The sequence below is a fragment of the Canis aureus genome, chromosome 21 (assembly GCF_053574225.1).
Source record: "Canis aureus isolate CA01 chromosome 21, VMU_Caureus_v.1.0, whole genome shotgun sequence".
NCBI lineage: Eukaryota > Metazoa > Chordata > Mammalia > Carnivora > Canidae > Canis > Canis aureus.
The window spans coordinates 11,303,555-11,325,336 of record NC_135631.1 but is presented as its reverse complement, the minus strand read 5'-3'; the positions used below and the strand labels follow the sequence as shown (position 1 = coordinate 11,325,336).

Sequence of the window (21,782 nt, the reverse complement as noted above, 5' to 3'; positions counted from 1 at the left end):
CGCCCAGGGCGCGCACCAGCTGTCCCCGAGGGACCCCGAGAGTCGGCAACTGTGGGTCAGGCCGAACGTGGGAGGCAGCGGGGCGCACAGCATCTGGGACCTGGGCCCCGGGGCCCCTTTGTGTGCGCGGCCACCGGCTCACCAACAGGGCAGGCTGGGAACCCAGTGGGCCAGTCAGTCTTCTGTCTGTCAGTCAGTCAGTCAGTCACTGTCAGTCATTCTGTCAGTCATTCTGTCATTCTGTCAGCCAGTCACTCAGTCAGTCAGTCAGTCAGTCAGTCATTCTGTCAGTCATTCTGTCAGTCTCTCTGTCAGCCAGTCATTCTGTCAGCCAGTCATTCTGTCAGTCATTCTGTCAGTCAGTCACTCAGTCAGTCATTCTGTCAGCCAGTCACTCAGTCAGTCATTCTGTCAGTCAGTCAGTCATTCTGTCAGTCACTTAGTCATTTTGTCTGCCAGTCAGTCCATCATCCATCCATCTACCTATTCATTCATCATTCATTCATTCACTCACTCAGTCGGTCATTCATTCTGTCTCACTCAGTCCATCATTCATGTATTCATGTATCCATTCATTCATTCATTCATTTAGTCAGTCAATTCTGTCCATCAGTCATCTTGTCTGCCAGTCAGGCCATCATCCATCCATCCATTCATTCTATCAGTCACTCATTCAGTCTGTCAGTCAGTCATTCTGTCATTCTGTCAATTATTCATTCAGTCATTCTGTCAGTCATTCAGTCAGTCAGCCATTCCATCAAACATTCGTTCATTCACTCAGTCTTCAGTCAGAAGTCTTCAATCATTCTGTCAACCATTCATTCAACCTGTCAGTCATTCTGTCAGTCTGTCAATCATTCATTGATTCATTTATTCAGTCAGTCAGTCTGTCAATCATTCATTGATTCATTTATTCAGTCAGTCATTCTGCCAATCAGTCATTCAGTCAGTCTGTCTCTCTCTCACTTTAACTGAGGTATAATACACATACACTAAAGTGCACAAACAGCCTGATGAATTTTTACACACATACTGGCATAACTGCAAGTTGGATCAGGATGTAGATAGAACATTCCTTTCACCCCAGGAGGTTCCCATGGGCACATCACGTCAATACCCTCCCAGAGGTAGCTCTCACTCAGACTCAGCATGTCGGCCTGGGCACCCAGTTCCTTAACCCCCAGGACGGACTCCCCAGCCTGACTTGAGATGAGGGCCCTCGCCCTTCGCCACAGACCACAGCACAGTGAGCCACGGGCAGCCTCCAAGACCCAGGGCCCCCCGCGTGAGGGACTGTGCTTAGCCGGGTGCCAGGCAGGGGGACTCTGCAGAGGCCCCTTGTCCCTAACAGACACCCACCCACCGGCATACTGTTGTCAGGCGCATGCACGCCCAGACCCAGACCCATCAGGCCGGGATCCTCACGCCACCCCACCCCCGCCACCTACGTACCTGAGCCTGCACGTAGTCCCAGGCCTCCTGCAGTCTGTCCTCTTGGCCGTCCTTGTAGTCCTGGATGAGCTTCATCACGATGCTGCCCATCTCTTGCTTTAGCTGCAGAGGGGAGAACAAGAGTCAAGGTCGGATTTCCGGAAACTCGTGCCCCACTTTTGGTCACATCTACTTAAACGGCCTCCTTGTCACCCACCCCATCCCTGGGGACATACTGACACTCGAATGGACCAACGTCCATTGCAACTACTTTCCTAGCACCTCCTGGGTGCCAGCCCCCCTGGCCACCACACCAAGCCCAGTGTCGTTAGAGCCAACTGCTCCTGCGCTATAGTCTAAGTGGCACTCGGCGGCTGGGGGACCCTTTAAATGTGAATCTCTGCATGTCGCTGCTCTCATCCGTCTCGGGGAGAATGCCAACATCCTGGCAACGGCCCGCAAGGCCCTACGTTGTTTGGCCCCTGCTTTTCCCAAACCTCATTTTCTGTTTTTTGCTCCTTTTGCTTCAATAACACAGATCTCCTTGCTGGCTTCCTGCGAGGTGGCACTCCTGTCACAGGACCTTTGCACTTGCTATGCCCACCACCTGTATCCTCTTCCCCCAAACATTAACACGGCTCACCCCTCCACTTCCTTCAGTCACGTTGTCAGAAAGGCCTTCCTGGACCACTCGACAGAACACACCCCTTCTCCACCCCCTCCACCACCCCCTCCCTGACCCTCCTCCACCTGCAAGGGTAGGCGTGCTGTCTTTTCCTTCCGTGGCACTGCCATTGCATGCTCTTTTGTGTTCAGGGCGTATTATCTGTCCCCTCCACTAGAATGTCCGATCCAGGGGAGCAAGGACCGTCTCTGGAGAAGCCTGGCCACGGCAGATGTGTGGTGCACGGTCACTGCCATACGCTACACACCGGGTGGGGGTGGTGCTCCCACGCTCTCCCAGTTAATCCTCATGCCTGCCCCCGGGGCCCCACAAAACCCAAATCCTGACTGTGCTGGTCTTCCACCAGGCTTGGGAATTCAGGGTCCCTCGGTGAGGGAGAGAAGCGCCCACTCTACCTTAACCCCACACCAAGGGAACAATGATTTCCCAAGAAGGCGGGTGAGGGGTACGGGGAACCAAAGGTCCCTCAGTGGTGCTCTCAACAGGGGATCTCACTGCGGCAGCTTTTCAGGAACAAGTTGCAAAGGGAGGTAAAACCGAAACCTGCCTTGAGACCTGACAACGGGGGCCCGTGCCCCAGGTGGGAGCCAGGGGGGCCCCCCAAGAGCCAGACCCAGCCTGGGCCCGCCTGGCTGCTCCCGTGGACCTTGCTCAGGGGCCTTCCTGGCACGCCAGCATGAAGAAGCTAGGGACAGCCACCTGCTGTCACCACAGAGCCCCAGGGTGAGGGGCCCGGCCACCAAGGGGACGTCTGCAAACTTGCCCCCCCCCCCCTCCGGTTCAGGGGAAAGGGGAATTAGGATGTAGGACAGGTACTTCCAGGCAGGGGTTTTCAGGGCCCGGCTCACAAGGCAGCGAGCGGGCTTCCGCCAGCACCCCACAGGCAGCTCACAAACGCAGCCCTCAGAGAACCCACATCCTCCGGATGGACCCGCAGCCCTGGCTCCTCGCCCCCTCCCTCCACTAACCCTGGGAAATGCCCCCCCCCCCCAGGACTGCCCTTTGCCTTTCTACCTCTTCATAGAACTCCCAGCATGGCACTCTCTGTTTTACTCACAGAGCTTTACGACGAAGCACACAGCTTCCCTCTGGGTGATTAATCACCATAGCAGTGGCCAACTTTTGCCAAACCCTTGTTATAGGCCCGCACTTAGCACTCTCAGTGCATCAATTCATTTTAATCCTCAGAACAGACCTAGGGCCTCGGTATGTACCTCATTCCCTCATTTTAGAGATGTGGAAAACGGGGCCCAGAGAGGTTGATTAACTTGGCGGAGGTCACACAGCCAACATAGGGAAGAGATGGGATCGGGACCCAGAACCCAGTTTGTGACCCTTTAAGCTCCATCAGCACTTAAACCACTTGGCCACACCCTGAAGGAGGTCAGGGCCCCGTGAAGGAGGGCCCGGAGAAGCTGCTACGTCATACAGCTGGGGCTGGCTCCCATGGGTCCCGGGTCTCTCTGCCCCGACCATCTCTGCTCCACCTCTCCTCCCGGGTGGGTGGTGGGTGGATGATCCCTGAAGCGTGGAAAGGAGGAGGGGGGTGGCCCCCGGAGGCATTTGCATGGAGAGCCGCCTGTCTCACAGCTGTCCTACCTGCCCTCCCCCGCGGACCTAGTCTCTATTTATACCCCTGTGTGGTTGCCACGCAGCCCAGACTTCCCTCTTTCAGGCCCCCTGAAATGAGAAAAGGGATGGAGCCGGGTGGTTTCCACTGAGGCTGGGTGGTTTCCATGGAAACACCACACCATCCTGCAGACCTGAATGTGGGTGAGAGACAGAGCCCAGCCATAGGGATCACCGCTGTGGGAGCTGGTTCAGCTCAGAGCTGATGCCTTGGGATCCCAATGCCCAGGAGCCCATGTTGGGAGCTCAGGGAGGTCACCCTGGCAACCAGGTAGTTCCTGAGACAAGAGAGAGCAAGGAACGGGGAGTGGGGAGTGGGGAGATGCTCACTCTCTCACTTCATCCCTGCGGGGCCTGCCTCTGTGGTTTCCACCTGGTGGGCACCAGATGCTCCCTTCTTGAAACAGCACTTCCTTTCCTGAGGGGCAACCACCCCCTCGATTCCTCCACAAGCCTGGGAAGCCCTGCTCCCCTCACTGACACGGGCGAGTCCCAGGTCGCCACTTGGCGCCTTCTCCATCCTAGGCACAGCGAGTGGTTCAAGGATGGGCAGGTTAAAAGTGACCTCCTATTTCTGCTAATCTGGCGAGATGAGGGCCTTTGTGGCTGGTGGCCACCTGAGGCTCCGCTGGGGGACTGCCTGCCTGAGAAGGGAGCCGACGGAGGAGAGCAGGAGCACAGGATGGAGAGGGGCAGAGTCCTGGTGGCAGCCTTTGGAAATCTGGACCAGCTGAGCCTCCAGTCGGCTCAGGCCAGTTGTGTTATTATCAATGCAATGAAGAGTCCTGCCCAGGAAAAAAAAAAAAAAAAAAAAAAGGCCTGCCCAGGACCAGCAGCATAATTGCAGCCCAGTGCAAAATGAAAATGCATGGTCCCTTGCTTAAAAATGACTAAGAATTTCAACACAGTAGCATCTGAGTATAAACCAAGCATGGATCCTTCTAAGTGGAGGACGCTATGTAACTGCCCAGATCACAGGCCTAGGAAGCCAGCCCTGGAACTACCATCCTCCCCATTTCCCAGAAAAGAAAGCAGGTTCCAAAAGTGGGCTTAAATTTCCTACGACCACACAGCTAGCAAACAGCAGAGACAGGGCTGTAACCCTGATACTTCCAGCCCCAGAAGCCTGAGATCTCAACCACAGCAAACCACCCACTATCTCCACCTGACCCCAGACGGCACCATCCTCTGGGGTGACTCCCCAGTACCACGATGCTGTGTTTTCATTTCACCTGCAGTGTGACTTTTCACGCAGAGGATGATTAGAAGAGACCTCTGAATGTAGCATATCATGCAAATGTTAAGAGTCCTTCCCATATTTTTTCCAGGCTTTGCTTAAAGGCTCCCTGTACGGGGAATTCAGGACCTCACAGAGTGGCACATCGCAGGGGTGGGGACGCTCTTGATATATGCACTTTATTTTAAATTGAGCTCCAATGACTTCCACTCATTAATGTTGAGTTCTCTCCTCTTCACTCCCTCCCAAGTCCCAGAGGGGATCATACCAAACAAATCAGGTCGCTCTCTCCTAGGACAAACCATTTGGATATTCAAGACCAGACTAGTCTCCCTTCGCCCCCTCCTCTCTGGCTCCTCTGACCACTTCTTGGGATGATGTCCAGAGCTCTCTCCACACTCTTTATGCAAATGCATCAAATTGCCCTCGAGAACAAGGTGGCTCTCCAAGCAATGAAATGGACCCACACCCTCCTGTTCTCTCCCGGGGCTCCCACAGGATATGTCGCCAAGAGCTTTGCCAGAATGCAGATACAGTGGGTCTGAGGCTTCAGCCTGGGATCCTGATAGGACATGAGGGCGATGGTGGATGCAGAAGGGGGAGGTGGCGTGTTTACTCTTAGTCACCACCTGAGCCTTTCCTGAAATCGGGCTGCATATGTACACAATCAGCTACCCCAGAAGTCCCCAGGCCCCAGTAGGCTCCGTGAGGGCGGGGCCCAACTCAGGCCCCACCCTCCACAGCCAGGGAGCCATGTAGGCACCTAGCACCCAGCACCCGGGGCCTTAACAATCTCCATCTCACTGCTCTCCATGATCCCCTTCCAGAAGGACCACCTGGATGCCTTCTTTTCTTTCCCAAAAGGGAAGACGAAGGTCACCTCTCTCTGTCCTGGCTCCAGCTGCCCCCCGCCCCAAGGCTGGTAGCAGCCCTGGCCAGGGGATCAGGAAGTTTCCCTCACGGGGAGCAGGCATGTCACAGAAGGCATTGTCCTCGGGGAACCTGTCTTACCACCTGTAAGTTAGGGCAGGCACGTGCCCACTGGCTATTCTGAGCTCCTTAGGTGAATAAAGGAAAGAGGGGGGAGGGCATCATAGAGCTCCCTGACCATCCTCCCTGGGAGGCACACAGAGGTGCGGCTTGGCCACTGTCACCACCTCAACCCCCAGCGTTCACCCAGCCCACGCGAGCCCTTTGCCCTCCAAGCCTCAGCCCCCAGGCCTTCGGCCCAAGGCCCTGACATAACCCACCAAAGTCCCAGAGGCCTCACCTGTGCGGGCTGTGGGGCAGGTGAGCAGTATGACCTGCATGAGCGTGCCAAGGCCAGTGCCCAGCACATGCCCAGCAGAGTGTGCTTGCTTCCTCCCTCCTGACCCTCTCCCACTCTCCACCTCCTGGAGAGTCCGAATCCCAGTGTCGAGCTGGGAAAGGCCCAAGATGCCAGCTGAGACTCAGAGAGGCTGGCTATGTCGTCCGAGCCCATGAGCAACCAATGGCAGAGCTCACCCTAGAACGCAGGGCCCCGGAAGCCCAGACTTGGGCCACAGAACAGGGGCTGGATAGTCAGAGGAGGAAAGAGGCAGAGGAACCTCCACTCCCTAATCCTGGCCCCTACGGCTCTTGCTAATCCTAACACCAGTGACAACAGGAACGGCTGCCATTTACTGAGCCCTCACTAAGCATCAAGGAAGTTAATGATGGTGAACATCACAGTATAAACCCTTGCAATGATGCCAGCAAATATCTGCCCCGGGCCAGGCGCTGCACTACGCCCTTCCCATACGGCGTCGCTCTCAGATCCGCAGCACAGAGCTGTGAGACAGCCCTCGGGCCCAGCGTGCTGTGGCGCTGAGCAATGTTCCAATTTTAGAAAGGGATTGGGGTCTGTGTCACACCCCGAACTCTCTCCCATTCATAGTTCCCGAGGGCCACCTAAATGGGGTACACAGAGGCCAGAAATAGCCTTGCTCTGTTTGGGTTTGATTTTGCCATCAAATAAGCTGCAAATGCCATTTCGGCTTTTCGGAGTGGTTTTTAGATTTCAGAATTGCAGCTCAGAGGGGGAGTGGACCTGTGTGGTTACTGCTGTTTGACCCGCGAGGCACGTGGAGCGGAGAGGCTGAGTCACTTGCCGAGGGCCTCCGAGAGGTGATTCCAACATAGGGGGGCCGTTTGGTTCTAGAGTCGAGGCCTAGGCCACCATTCCATCTTATAAAAGTGTTGCTGGCTGTGCTCACTTCAACCCTGGGTGGGAGTGGGGGCCCAGCAGCCCTCCCCTCAACTTATGGACACAGAACCCAGGGCCTGAGAGGCCATGTGCCTGGTCCCACCGTTCCCCTGTCCCCCACCCCACCGCTGTTGCTGCCCTGGGGACAATGGCCGATGGGAACGCGGGGCAGGAAGGACCAGTGCCATCCCGGGAGAAAACTTGGGGAGACGAGGGGAACCCAGCAGCTCAGGCCCTCCCACCTGCCCAGGAGGCCTGGACAGTGCGGGGGGGGGGGGGGGGGGGGGCGAGGAGTCCAGCCCATTGCCTTTAAAAGGCCTCTTCCTCCAGGCCCCACCAAGGCCCACCTCCCCAGCTGGACCTCATCTGCGGGAATAAACATCATCAAGGACATGTTTAGTCTCCCAGCGGGATTTACAGTGTGCTGGGAGAGAAAAAATAAATCATTCATTCCAACTCGGGCAGAGAATGGTGCCAGAACCTCCCCCGCAGAGCCAGGAAATGTCCCTGTGCCTTGCAGAAGAGGTGGGCCCAGGTGAGCTGGGCTGGGACCAGGGGGCATGAGGCACGGAGCCTGGTGGGGAGGGGAAAGCAGGAGGGAATGTGGGGGGCGGGTACGGCAGACAGTCTGGACTGCAGTCCGGAGTCCTGATTCGCCACACCAGCCTTGCTCAGGGGCCGCGGGACGCCTCCGAGGCATAGCTGCTGGTCGTCGGCCAAGCAGATTATACAGCCCACAGGGAGGCAGCGTGCTGTAGAGGGAGGCATGGGCCTTGGGTCAGAGGGATGGGGAAGGAATGCTCCACTCTGACGCATCCAAGCTACATGTGGCTGTGGCCACAAGCCATTTTGCTTTTCCCGGCCTCAGTTTCTTACACTGGAAACCGCTTGTGAAACTGAAATGTGTATCAAGTTACCAGCCCAGCTCCTGACATGTGGTTGGCATCCGACAGATGGATGCCATCTTTATTACTGTGGGAAGGTGGACCGCCCAAGACCCCTGAGTCATAGAAACCAGCTCACCAGGGCCCAGTTCTTGTCCACCCTAATTGGGTCCCAGAGAAGCCCCAGGTGCCAAGGGGCAGAAATCAAAAGACTGGATCTCACAATCCTTTCACGGAGAAAAAGAGTTTCCCTCCCTTAAACACCAGCTTCCTGTCTGACAGCCAAGAGAGCTTCCTTTCATCTACTGAAACTGCTATTTCCCCTTTAGCCTTGGCTGCTGGGAAGCTCAGTATTCAAGTTAGCCCTCAGTGACAATATCCAGTGCCCTGGCTTCCGGGACATGGCTTTTCCTCCTCCGGTGTGCACTCCAACCTCTTGTTATGATTTTAGTTACCCTGTCCCTGTGCTGGAACTCAGCTGTATTCTCCTGAGAAGCAGGCTGGGCGTGGATGACAGATAAGTAGAGCAGACTCAGGTTGGAACCACGGCAATGACAAATTCACCCTGATGAACCCAGAAGGCAAGCTGCCTGGGTTCAAATCCGGGCTCTGCTGTTCACTGGCTGAGCCCCCCACTTGCCCTCCCACCTTCCTTCTAAGGGTGATCTGAGGCAACTGGACCTTCCAGTGGTGAAATGAACCCACTAGCCACCTGCTCTGATTGCGTAGTCGGTGGATGAGAACCGTAGTGCTGGAGGAAGGCGGGTGTCCTAGGGTCCGCTGGGTCACGGGCCGTGTGCCATGGGTCTAAGTCCTGGAGTCTGTGCCCCTGCCTGGCCCGGCCCCTGGCAGGCTGGGTGCCTTTGCCCCTCCCCTGCTGGATGGGGATTCTCATGCTACCCTGACAGGGGAGGCATGGAGAGCATCCATGAAAGAATGAAAGTAAAGTGGTCGGCACTGTACTCAGTAGTATAGGGTGTGCCCTGAGTCAACTGCAAGGGTGCTGAGGATTTTAGTTCTTGTGATGTTATTGCTCTAACCTCTCTGAGTATCTGTCTCCCTCTGTCAACCTAACACAGGGCACAGCTGCCGTGAGGATGAGACAATGTGTGTAAAGCCTCCAGAAGATGCCATGTGCACACAGTAGGTGTTCCATAGGGGGTCACCTTGACAGTCACCATTGACTGTCTCACCCAGTGGCTATTCCCAGCTTCTCTTCTCCCTTATGCCTCTGTCCTTAGAGTCCCCCTGAAGCCAGGGGTGCCTTTGTGACCCAGTCTAGCCAAGACTGTTGGAGGACTTGCTTTTCAGATAAAAGGGCGGGGGGTGGCTGGCACTGCCCCTTGCCCTTTCTTCTGGCTACACCAGTATGGATGTTGTGCCTGGTGCTGTGGCAGCTGTCTTGTGACCATGAGGTGAGTGGTGTGAAGAAGCAAGCGGCATGATGAGGATACTGAACAGAGAGTGGGAAGCATGGTCCCTGAGAGTCCAACCCAACTTCTGGTTAAGTCGACAGCAAATGTCTTTAGAGTTGAAGCCGCAGTCAGCCTGATTTTCTATTTCTTAAAGCTGAGTGCCTTCTCCGTGATACAAAACTAATTTTTTGTTTTAATTTGACAGAGCGAGAGGGAGCACAAGCTGGAGAGAACAGTAGACAGAGAGAGAGGGAGAAGCAGGCTCCGCAACGAGCAGAGAGCCCAATGCGGGGCTCCATCCTAGGACCCCAGGATCATGACCTGAGCCAAAGGCAGACGCTTAACCTACTGAGCCACCCAGGTGCCCCACAAAACTAATCTCTTTCTTGACAGTCTCCTCCCTGGGCCTCATCTGTGGATGAGTGACATGGATTTAGTACTTGCTGAGGTGCTTGAATAAAAACAAGAAAAACAACATTTATTGGGCGTTTACCATGTCAAGCACTGTGCTGTGTTTTACTAAGATAAATCCTCGCCAGAACCTTGGAAGTCAAATTTATCACTGTCCCTCGTTTGCAGAAAGGTGAGACAGGCACGGAGAGGCGAGTGGCTTCCCCGCTGCCCCACAGCTACAAAGTGCTGGGGTAGAGCTGTGTGCAGGCCCAGCAGCGACTCCACCCAAGATGCTGCCCCCCCTCATATCCCAGCAGGTCACAGGGACCGAAGGACCCAGGGTGGTGGGGCAGGGAGTTGCTGGGCACCTCATGAGTTTGTCTGTGACAACTAAGAGGCCTTTTTGTCTCTCCCTCAGCCCAGCCCAGCCCAGCCAGAAGGATGCTTACCTTGCCTGTGCTGAAGTAGAAGAGGACTCCAGCGGCCACCTGGACGATGAGCATGAGGAGGAGGAAGGCAAAGTACTGGAACACAGAGCAGCATGGAGTCAGCTGCATGGCCCCCCGCAGGTGCCCCCATCCCACTCACAGCTGTGTACGTTCCCACAGCTGGCCCAGGGTAGCATAGGCCCCACTGGTGAACAGGGAACTCACCAGCCCCAGCAGGCAGCGGACCTCCTTGATGGCACCGATGCAGCCCAGGAAGCCCATGAACATGGTGACGGCACCCACACCGATGAAGACACAGGCCCCCACCTTGAGGGAGTTGGAGGAGGTCTCTGGGGTGGAAAGAAGGGCATTTGATCAGCCAGGCACACCACCAGGAGCAGGGCCCCAAGGTCTGGGACCGCTCCCCTTGGAGTCAGAGCACTGGGGTCAGCCCCCCACCCCTGCCCCACCCACGGGGACCCTGCTCCCTGCCCCCGCATCCCTCCTGTGGATGTGTGCCCTCTCTCCCTTCCACCCCCAATCTATCCTAATCCCCAGTCCTCTTAATTTTCTCCTTGGTGTTTAGGATTGCAAAAGCTACGTTTTACTGCTGTTCTTGTCTGCGACCCCACCTTTCGAGGTGAACTGGACAAGGACAGGGACTTTGATCCCTGCTGAGCCCCTAGCTATACCGCACTCCTAACAGCGTCTGGCACAGCAAAGTGTCGCCCGAAAGGTGTGCTGAATGAATGAACCACAGCCTGGAAGGTTCACCCCCTGCTGAGGTCACAGGCTTTAAAGGCCTGCTTTCCTCCCTGTCCCTATAACGGTAAATACCAGGCTGTCCCACCCACTCCCTGTGTCCCTAGGGCTCCACACACACCAACCCCAGCTCTGACATAGCTCTGTCTGGTAGGCACTGGCCCAGCCATTTCACTGAGGCTCAGAGCGGTGGGGGCCCAGGGCGGGGCTGGGATTTAGAGACCTGCAGGCTCCTTCCCCTGACGCATGGGACACACCTATTGACACAGGCGCGTATTCATTCAGCTAACCAGTTTACCAGGTGCCCACCGTGGGCCAGACTGGGTGCTGGCTGCTGGGGATACAGAAGTTGGAGTGAGGAGGTCCCCACACCAAGGAGCTGCCATTCAGTGGGGTGGGGGCATAGAGACAATAAGTGCCTGGAACAGATCTCCTGGTTGTGGGAAGAGCTGCACACAGACACAGAGGCTCCATGTAGAGAGCCGTGGGGCAGGGAGTGGGCCGGTGGCTGGGGAAGGCTGGACTGAGCAGGTGACATTTGAGCTGAGAGGAGAATGGGGACGCAGCCCTAGTGAAGATCTGAGAGGGGGAGGAGTTCCAGGCAGTGGGAACAGCAAGGAGGAAGGAGTGAGGCTGATGTATTTGAAGGAGACAGAACGGGCCACCGTGAGTCCGACAGGTGACATGCTTCAGGCATGGAGGGAGGGGCCCAATGGCAAGGGACCCTCTTCAGGGCCGTGGGCAGACAGAGCCCACCAGGTGGGTGGAGGTCGGGGCACTGGACCAGCATTTCCCAAGAAGCCCAGCACATCCCCTGCCAGAACAGGTCGTGGCTCACCCCCACTCTCAGCCCACCTGGATGAGGTGCGCTCTACCCAGGGGTGGTCATATGCCAGGAGCGCCAGGGTCAATGTGCCTCCCCCACTGGCAGGGGGCTGCAGACTCCTCCCACCACAGCCCCTGCACCCTCAGGAGGCAGCTGGGGCAGGATGTTTCCAGAAAGCTGGAGAGCATCCTGGAGTGCATTAGCAGATCAGGGGAACCTCTTAGGGATGTAGGTTCCTGGGTCCATCACAACTGGACAGACTTTTCCTGCAAGACCACCTGGAATCTGCAAATTATTGTGCTCTCCTAAGGGGGGCATGTCCAGAGCTGGCAGGAGTGACGTCAGCAAGGAGAACACTGGCCAGCAACCTGGGGGGCCTCGGAAAGCTGAGGGCCCCACCTCGGGCCACCCAGGGGGCGTTCCTGCCCTTAAGAAGTAACTACAAAGCTGAAGGGTGGGTGGAGAGGAGGGCCTGATTCGGCTCCACTTCCTGGTCAGACAGGATGTTCTGGAGCTCAGGAAGGGCCCTGGCCAGCCCACTCTGCTCTCAGGGTGCCAGGGCAAGGCTGCCTCCCGCCCAGCTCTTCTGCAGGAGCCCCCAGGCAGGCAGGGGGGATGTGGGCAGGAGGAGACAGTGCCCTGCTGGGGGGAGAGTGGGGGGTTCCTGGCACTGAACCCCCACTTTCATTCCAGGCCCTGACAGCCCTGCTCTCAGCAATCAGCATGGTCAGGAGGAAGCCACCCAGTGCTACTTTTTCTAAGCTTCCCGGGTTCGGGTTCCTCCCAGGGACTACTCCCAGAGAAAAGGAACTTGGCACGGCCTGGAATCCGCTGCGTGCCAGCCAGAACAAGGCCCTTTATCCGAATCATCTGCTTTATTTCCACAACAGGCCGCTGAGGGTAGATTTACAATCTAATTTGTCCCTAAGAGCCCTGAAGCCCAGCGGGGAGCGCCAGGGGGGCGGGAGGGCAGCAGGCAAGACCCCAGGGCTGAGACCACCAACTCAGGTTCTCCCCCAGAAGGCCAGCCCGGCCGCGGGGTCTCGGCTTCTCAGAACATCTAGTGGACGCCAGTCCTTGACCTCACCCGGAGTCTCGGGCTGGCCCCAATCTGAGCAACCTGACTTAGGAAGGGGGGGCCCTCCGCTGTGCATGGCAGAAACATCTTGGTCTTGCCGGGCCCGGCAGGTGCCAGCGAGGTAGAAGCGGCCCAATATGAAAGAGACCCGAGGCAACAACATAGGGGGTCTAATCCCAGCTCTGCTGCTAACCGGCTCTGAATGCGGGCAAGCTGTTCGCTGGCCTCGCTGGCCTCTGTTTCTTTCTCTATAAAATCGAACTAAATCCTCCTTCCTAAAAATGTCATTATCAATTTAACAATCACTTACGTAGGGGTGACTCTTTAGGAGGAGCTGTTCTAAATGCTTCTTGTATATTAACTCATTTAATTTTTCGCCATAACCTTATGGGATATATTCTATTCCTACTCCCATTTTCCAGATGAAGAGGCAGAGAGAGGTGAAGTAACTGGCCCAGGATCACCCAGCTAGCAGGCAGCAGAGCCAGGATCTGAACCTCGGCAGCCCAGCCCTAGAGTCTGCTCCACACCATGGCGCTTGCTCCCTCTGGTTAAGGCAGGAATGCGTGACACCTATGGAACCCTGCAGTACAGGGGCTCGGAGTGTGGGAGCTCAGGAGCCATGCCGCCTGGTTCACATCCCAGCTCCAGCCCCTGGCTGTGTGTCCTGGGATGAGTTACTTTCCCTCTCTGTGGCTGCAATTTCCTGCACTGTTTAATGGGGACAGAGACACCTCACCCTGTGGACTCAGTGAGGCTTCAGTTAGGTGAGGGAAGAGCTGTGTCACGCAGGCCTGGATCAGAGCAGGTCAGGAGTCCTGGGTCACAGCCCTGGCCCTTATGTGCTGTGTGACTCTTAGCAAATCTTTCCTTCTGCTAGATCAGTGCTTCTGCACCCTGGCTGCCTGGGAAATCACCTGGGGAGTTTTTAAAAAACGACAGTGCTCCAGGCCCACCACCCACACACCAATGGAGTCAAATCCCTTGGGGTGGGCCCAGGGCCCTTGTATTTGTGCAAACATTCCGGGTGCATCTAGGGGACCTCTAGATCCCGGCAGCTCAAGAGTTTGCGAACTGAACAGGGAGGAGGCCAGAGGTGCAGCAGGAGGGTTCCTGCGGCCGGGGGCGAAGTGCAGAGGACAGAGATGCAGCAGGTGAGCTGGGCCTTGAGACTTTGCCCCACGGTGCAGGGCCCACTGGGTGTGGGCCACAGCCAGGAAGTGGGGGAGCCTGGTCCTAATCAGAGCGGAGGAGCAAGTGTCCCCCATTGGGAAGGCATAGGGAGCAGGGGTGGGAAATGCAGACCCAAGCCCCCAGTCTGCAGCCCCCCAGAAGGAGGCAGAACTAACAGCCAGCCCCAGGCTGCATCGGATGTGGCTGGAGGGTGGACCATCCTTGCTTCCTTTCAGGTCTGAGGGGAGGCCTGGCCCCCTGGGGCCACAGTGACAGGTGTGGCCTCTCCATCACCCATCCTAGCCTGGTTCCGCTTTATTCAAATCAAGCAGCTGTCGTGGGCCTGAGGCCAAACCTGCTGCCTCAGCGGCAGCTGGGAGGGAAGTGAGCCAAGGATGCACTCACTGAGGGGAGTGGCATCACTGTGCTACTTGGGGCCCTCAGCTGTGCCTCCCTTCCACCTCAGGGTGCCCATGAGATCAGTGCAGCAAGCCTGGCAGGCTTCCTGGGGGAGGCTGTGAGTAGACCTGGAAAGGCTCTCATCGTCTGTGCAGGAGTGCTTTGGGCTTCTTTCCTTCTGCTTCAATAGTGAGAGAAGGGGCTTCCATGCTGGGTTCCCCCTACCACGGGCAGCATTTAGGATCAAAGCTCTAGGGGTTCAAGTCTCACACCTATCACTGACTCTGTGAACACGAGCCAGGGGCATCACTTCTCTGAGCCACATCTCTTCATTTGTAAGGTGGGACTAGAATACCTTGCAGGGCTGTTGTGGGATTAAGGCAATTTTCATGTGCAAAATGCCGGGCCCCGGGCTTGGCACACAATGAGCACAAACAACGGAGGCTGGGCTGGTGACTTCCCCCTCGGTCCACAGGCCTGACGCATCTAGCTGGCACCAGGCGCACAGTAGGCACACCATCAACTCCTGACAATCAGTCTTTCCCGGCCTTTCCTACACTTCCCTGAATGACTGGGGAGGGGCTGTTGCCCACATCTTGCTGAGCTGGCAAACGGAGGGACAGGGAATGTAAGAGGCTTTCTCAAGGTCAGGGCTGCGGGGAAAGGGCCCCGATGGGAGAGCAAGACTCCCTCAACCCCCAGTGTTCTTCAGACAACAGCAGCTTTGTGTGGGGAGGGAGAGAAAATTCTTTCCGAAAAACCCTGCAGAGGGGCCCACAGCAGAGTGGTCAGCACAGGACCTGGGCAAGGCCCTGAGGTCAGCTGGAAGAGTGACTGGCTTTGAGGCTCAAGTCTCAGGAGCTGCCCTGCCTGCTGCCCAGGCCCACCGCTCCAGAGCCAGCTGGGCGGGGCGGGAGGTGAGGGGTGGGGGAACAGAGGGACCCTTACGTAGCACAGAGATGAAACTGCTCCTGTCGGCCAGGATCCACACCCCGAAACCCAGGATCACCGCGCCCAGGATCTGGAAGGAGAAGGAGCAGTGAATGGGGGACTGAGGGGGTCCTGCCCAGCTGCCCCTGCAGCCAGGGAGGACATGGGGGGAGCACCACCTCCATCCTCAGGTACTCCCACACCCCCAGTCCTGGTACACACCACCAACCACACAGTAGGGCCATGCGTGGGGAGCCCCTTCTGCCTCCATCTCCCCTACCCCATGCCCATACGTGGTCAGACCATGCCTCTTAGCTTTGAGGGGTGCAGCCTCCTCCCAGGAGTACCTTTCTACTTTACCTCCTGGCCCTCTTCCATGCTCATCCCCTCCACCCTAGCCTGGCTCAGGGGCTGAGGACATCCCAAACAAGCTCTGGAGAAATCCTTCCATGGACTTGAACAACAAAGCCCACTTGCTGTTCAGAGCTCCTGACCCCCCCAGGCAGACAGAGGATCCCCTACTCTGTGGTAACTACCTTTGGACCCTTCTTTTTTTTTTTTTTTTTTTTTTAATTTTTATTTATTTATTTACGATAGTCACACAGAGAGAGAGAGAGAGAGAGGCGGAGACACAGGCAGAGGGAGAAGCAGGCTCCATGCACCGGGAGCCCGACGTGGGATTCGATCCCGGGTCTCCAGGATCACGCCCTGGGCCAAAGGCAGGCGCCAAACCGCGGCGCCACCCAGGGATCCCTGGACCCTTCTTAATAGCCATTCCTGCTGGCTTTTTTTTTTCTTTCTTTCTTTCTTTTTTTTTTTTTTTTTTTTAGATTTTATTTATTTATTCATGAGAGACAGAGAGAGAGAGGCAGATACATAGGCAGAGGGAGAAGCAGGCTCCATGCAGGAAGCCTGATGTGGGACTCGATCCCAGGATCCCAGAATCATGACCTGAGCCACCCAGGTGCCTCTCCCACTGGATTTTTTTTTTAAAGATTTTATTTATTTACTCATGACAGACACACACAGAGAGAGGCAGAGACACAGGCAGAGGGAGAAGCAGGCCCCATGCAGGGAGCCTGATGTGGGACTCGATCCTGGGACTCCAGGATCACGCCCTGGGCTGAAGGCACTGAGCCACTCAGTGGGCTGAACCACTGAGCCACCCAGGGATCCCCTCTCCCACTGGATTTAATGTGCTCTGTGTGTGTCTCTCTCTGGTGGACTGTGAGCTCCCTGAGGTCAGGGTCAGGTTGCACGCAGCTCTGTATGTCCAGGGGCCTATAAGCTAAATGCTCAGGAAAGGAATGAGCTCATGAACCCACTGGAAAGGCAGGAATAGAAAGGCAGGTGTGGGGCGAGCGGCAGGGGTAGGCCCAGGGATTCCCTGCTTCCTCCCTCTTCCCCTAATCTGCAAGGCCCACAGCCTGAGCCTATCTCCCCAGCTGGAACCCAGCCAAGATCCACATCCCACCAAGCCAGCTAAGGCTGGGAAGAGCCTGCAGTGTGGGCAAAGGCCCAGGTTCCCTTGGGGAGTAGAGGATCCTGCATCAGGCCCACAGTGCTGCCCTTCTCCCAGGGCCTGGCCTGAGCCCACCTCAGGAATCAGCCACCTTGAGAGTCCTAGCACGTCACCACCCACCTCTATCACAGGCTCCGGGTCCCCACCTCAGCCATCATCCCCTACTCTGCAAGGCCAGCAGCTACTGACAAAGCCTGCGGGGTGGTGTGAGCACCCCAGCCCAAGGGGCTCCATCAGCCTTGCTCTACCCAGTATCATCATTAAAGCCAGAGCCAGGCCCAGAGTAAGGCAAACAGGATGCTTGCCCTGGGCATAAAAATTAAGAGGATGCCAAAAAATAAAAAATGAAAACCAAAAACTCAGCAACCAAGATTAATAAGAATTTACAGTAATTATTTTTTAAAAACCAGAATTAATTTTAAAATCCATGATAAAATATCAACCTTTTAAATAAAGGCGGGATGGGTATTGTGATTTTTTTTTTTTTTTTTTTTTTTTTTTTTTTTTTGCTTTTTAAAGGGAGCAAAGCCCTGAGGCACAGCGTGGTGCCACTTCTCATCCCCAAGCGAGGACCTCACTCACCCTACGCTCCTCTGGGCCCCTTAAAAACAACCGCAGCTGATGATGACCCTACATCTCTGATGATGACCCTACATCTCTCCTGTCTCCCGGCAGGCCACTTGACGCCACCTCCCCCCTTGCCAGGTGGACCCTGTTACTGTCCTCATGCTACAGATGGGGGAAACAGAGGCCCCAACCTTGCCAGAGGTCACCCAGTCCATCCACGAGGGGCTGGAAGCCAGGCCAGATGGTGGCACACTAGCAGCAGGGACCCTTGGGACCGGTCCTGGGCCTTCACCTGGAAAGTCAGTCTCTGGGGACAGGGAGGCTTCTGAGGTGCTTTTGAGGGGAAAGGTTCCTCTCAGGTGACACAGCTTGCTGGGATGAAGGGGGACTTTACAGAACCTGGGAGTCTGGTTCCCAATGATTCTCGAGGCCCTGCCCACCCCAAGCCTGCACCTCATGGCACGGTTGGCCAATGGCCAGGCGTCCGGCCCACAGTCTGCTCCTGTGTACCTCAGAGCCCTATGGCAGCCCCTCACCTGCCCACCTCTGCTCTCACAGGGTAGGGCAGAAAATACCCTCTGGGCAAACACAGCCCCAAGTCGATGGAAATCCAGGACTGCCCAGCTAACCTCCTCAGCTGGCCTCAAAGCACCCAAAAAGGCACTGGCCTGTCGGTCCCTCTGTGGGTCTCATGTTCAACGACTGCCATCTGGTATGGCTGGACCAGCCAGGAGGCTGTAGGCCAGCCGGAGAAAGGCCCAGCCAGGCGGCCAAAAAAAACAGGGGGAGACACTAGGGCCCCCTCTTTCTCTGTGAACCAAGACTGGAACCATGGGGCACCCCCCACATGAACCACCCCTCAGCTCCACCAGAATCTCCCGACGGGCTCAGCCAGGAGCCAGGACCCTCACGCCAGCGTCTTTCCCCAGAACAGCATCAGCAGCCTCTGGGCTTCTGTGAACCTAAGAATAGCTGATGAGGCAATTTTGCGGGGAGTTTGGGGCCGGGAAGGGGTGCAGGCAAGGATGTACACGTGTACATGTACGCACACACGAGCACACACAGCAGCCAGAGCGAACTTTCCAAACCACAAGTCTGATCATGTAACCACTTCCCACTGTGCATAAAACGAAGACCAGAATCCTTCCTGGAAGGCGGGTGCGGCCTGCATCCCGGGGAGCCACCCTCTGCCCCACTCCCCCACGCTGGACTTTTGCTGCTTCTCCCAGAACTCCCCTCTCCTCTCCTGCTCCGGCCCCGCCACACCTACAACTCCAGGGAGCTTTTGCTGACCATCCCGACAGGGTCAACTGCCCTATTCTCTGCTCTCCTGGGGGCCGTATCCTTCATGCCCAGCACCTAGCACAACCGCCTTTTTATCATCCATTTGAATAAGTACTTGACTGGAGCCCACATCATCCCGCACCCCCAGAATACAGCCCCAAGTGCAGAAACCATGGCTCTTCTGTTGGCGTGTCCACCTGGCACCCACAATCGGGGTCTGAATACAGAGATGTCAAATATCCCGTTGGCGAATGGGTGATGAGCGAATGAGTGGACAAATGCACAATGTCCCTGTAAGTCTCTCCTTTGCCCTCTCCCGCCCCACCCATCCCCACATCCTGGGGGGCCATCCTGGGCCCCAGCACACAGGGAGTTAACACCTGACTCCCGCCAGCCAGCCCCCGAAGCTCTGGCCAGAGACAAGCTTTTCCAGTCCTGGCTCCACGGGGCAGGCTAGGAGCAGGATGAGAAGGGACTCCTTGGCCAAAACCATCAACCCTGTTTCCTTTCTCTGCAAAGTCTCTATCCCCTCCCTCTCACTGCATGGGGTGAACAGGCTGTGCCCCTGGGCTGCAAGCCCCCGCACCTCCTAGGCCATAGCCTAGACTCCTCGCTCCAATCCCTAGGGTCCCAGGGATAGAAGCACAGCATTCCGACCCTCCTGTTCCCCAGTCCTGACCAGGTGGCCTTGAAGCCAGGCTGAGGCCCAGGAGCTACGCACTTGCCAGGGAAGGCTTGGCTCCGGCTGTATGGGCAACCATTTCCCAGAGCCCTGGCCCAGCCAGGAGGGAGCTGACTGTCAAGCCAGAGAAGCCTAGGTGCCCAGGCCCTGCCCTAGGTGGCTTCCAGATCTGGCTGGATGACAGCCACACAAGGCCTCAGCACTGTCCCCGAGGAGGGGGCTGGGGCCAGAGCCAGTGTGGACAACCGGCAGGGCAGGTCTGGATGCATGCGTGTGCACGTGCACGTGTGTGGGTTTGCATGTGCCAGGAGCACACTTGTAAGCACCTGTGTGTTGGGTTATAGTTAGAGGGGGAATTAAGAACGATTACTTCCCAAACTGTCTACAACCCTATGTAATGCCTTTTCCCCAGGAAATCATGTCCATTGTGGAAAATTTGGAAAATGTAGAGAGGCATGCAGAAGAAAATCCAAATTCTCAAGAATCCCTGTCAGAAGAGGCATCTTCTCCTCTCAAAATATCTTCATATGTGTGTATAGTTTTTTAAAATAAAATCAGATCATAATAAAAACATCCTGTTTTTCAGCCTGATTTTTAAATGCTAGAGGTTGAACCACCAACACAGAGGAGACACAGCCCCCAAGCCCCCCGGGGCCCAGGAAGGCCTCTTGGGCCACTCCCTGCTGCCCCATCACACTTACACACTCATGTATACACGCACATTCACACACATGCACTCACACACATGCATGCACACACACATGCATCACTCTCCCCCCTGCCCCATCACATACATTCACAGATACACACGCATGTACTTTCACACACGTGCACACTAACATGTACTCTCACACATGCATCAGTCTCCTCCCTACCCCCCACACTCACACACTGATTGCTCATACACTCATACACACATCCATACTCATACACTCATGTGTCCACACTCATACACTCACACACATACTCTCACTCACATACACACTCAAACACACACATCATCCTGGCAACTGCAAGCAAAAGGAGTCAGTCAGTGCCAGGCCTGAGAGGAAAATTGAGGAAAACCAGCTCCAGATGGACACCAGGCTTCCATCTGGGCGGCCCTGGGGCTCAGGGACTCGGTGAGGCCTGCCAGGGTGGGTCTGGGGAAGGGGGACTGTGTCCCCACTCTGGCCTCAAGCCTGCCTCTCTTGCACACGGTCTGGGAGGTGAGGGTACAACCCCCCCAGTGGGGGTGGGGGGAAGGGGCTGCTGAAATCTAGGATCATAACAGCAAATTCTTCAGAGGGGGCGCAGGAGAGCAGGGGAGCCAGCACAGGGCACGAAAGATTTCAGGGAACCCTCTGCGGATGAGTGAGGGGACACCCAGGGGGCTCTTCCCCACCCACGCCCACCTCCAACCCCGACTAGCCAGGACCTTAGTGCTCCAGGAGAGGGGACAGCTCAGAGAGGTACCCAGGGCCCTGCCACAGAACCAGCTGGAATGCAAGTTCCAGGAGATCTCCTGGCTGGCCCCACCCACTTCCATTTGCAATGGTCTGCCTCAGCCCCCACCCACCACCCCCTACCACCACCATTCTGGGCCTGGAGCCTCTGCAGGGTCTCAGACTGGGCTGCCCCAGGGAAGAGTCTCTGCTGGAGGTGGTCGGCTGGTGCTGGTCATACTTACAAAGAAGAGCAAGTTGAAGAGGAAGAGAAAGTACTTGGTGACTTTGATACAGGCTGACCCCATCCTGCCGGTCCTGGAGCTCCCTGGCGAGAAGAGAGGAGACAGGTAGGTCAGGGCCAAGAGGAAAGGGAACAAAGCTGATGGGCATCAGTGACCCAGCAGCCCCAAATCATCCCAGCTTGTCCTTGCAGCAATCTCAGAGGGAGGTGCTAACATAAGGTCCCATTTTATGGCGCCTTGAGGCCCAGAGAGGTTGAATGACTGGCCCAAAGCCACACAGCTAGGCAGGGTAGGCCTATAGGCCATCTCGGTTGCTTGATGTTTTGACAGTTGGAGTCTGGCCTGGCCCCTCTACCAGGCCAGAGGGAATGGAGCCTGGAGGGAAATTACATAAGATCCTCTAGGGCTTTGGAAATACCCACATGGATGCTGGTCAAAGTTAGGAGGCCAGGAAGCTAGCAGGTGACTGCTGGAGACCCAGAGAAGAGACCACAGCTTGTGGCACGGATCTGCAGCCCCCTCTGGGGCCAGGGGGCTGCTGGGGGAGAAGGGAGGGTGGTC

General features: G+C 56.4%; 1 protein-coding gene and 1 long non-coding RNA gene across 10 annotated transcripts in view; one reads left to right on the top strand and one right to left on the bottom strand.

The window, feature by feature from the left end:
- The window catches only part of CD82 (CD82 molecule), a 52,709-nt gene that overhangs the window by 3,322 nt on the left and 27,605 nt on the right, over positions 1-21,782 (bottom strand). For all 9 annotated transcript variants that reach the window (XM_077862972.1, XM_077862980.1, XM_077862978.1 and 6 more), the window contains 5 exons: positions 21,222-21,304; positions 15,516-15,588; positions 10,555-10,679; positions 10,351-10,425; positions 1,453-1,554 (listed from right to left, as the gene is read on the bottom strand). In XM_077862972.1, the coding sequence (XP_077719098.1) occupies positions 1,453-1,554; positions 10,351-10,425; positions 10,555-10,679; positions 15,516-15,588; positions 21,222-21,304 (458 nt within the window). The remainder of the gene's footprint in view (positions 1-1,452; positions 1,555-10,350; positions 10,426-10,554; positions 10,680-15,515; positions 15,589-21,221; positions 21,305-21,782) is intronic.
- LOC144292533 (uncharacterized) lies at positions 7,613-10,922 on the top strand. The gene is made up of 4 exons (XR_013359898.1): positions 7,613-7,744; positions 9,173-9,236; positions 9,714-9,869; positions 10,320-10,922. It is a non-coding gene; the product is annotated as an uncharacterized LOC144292533 (long non-coding RNA).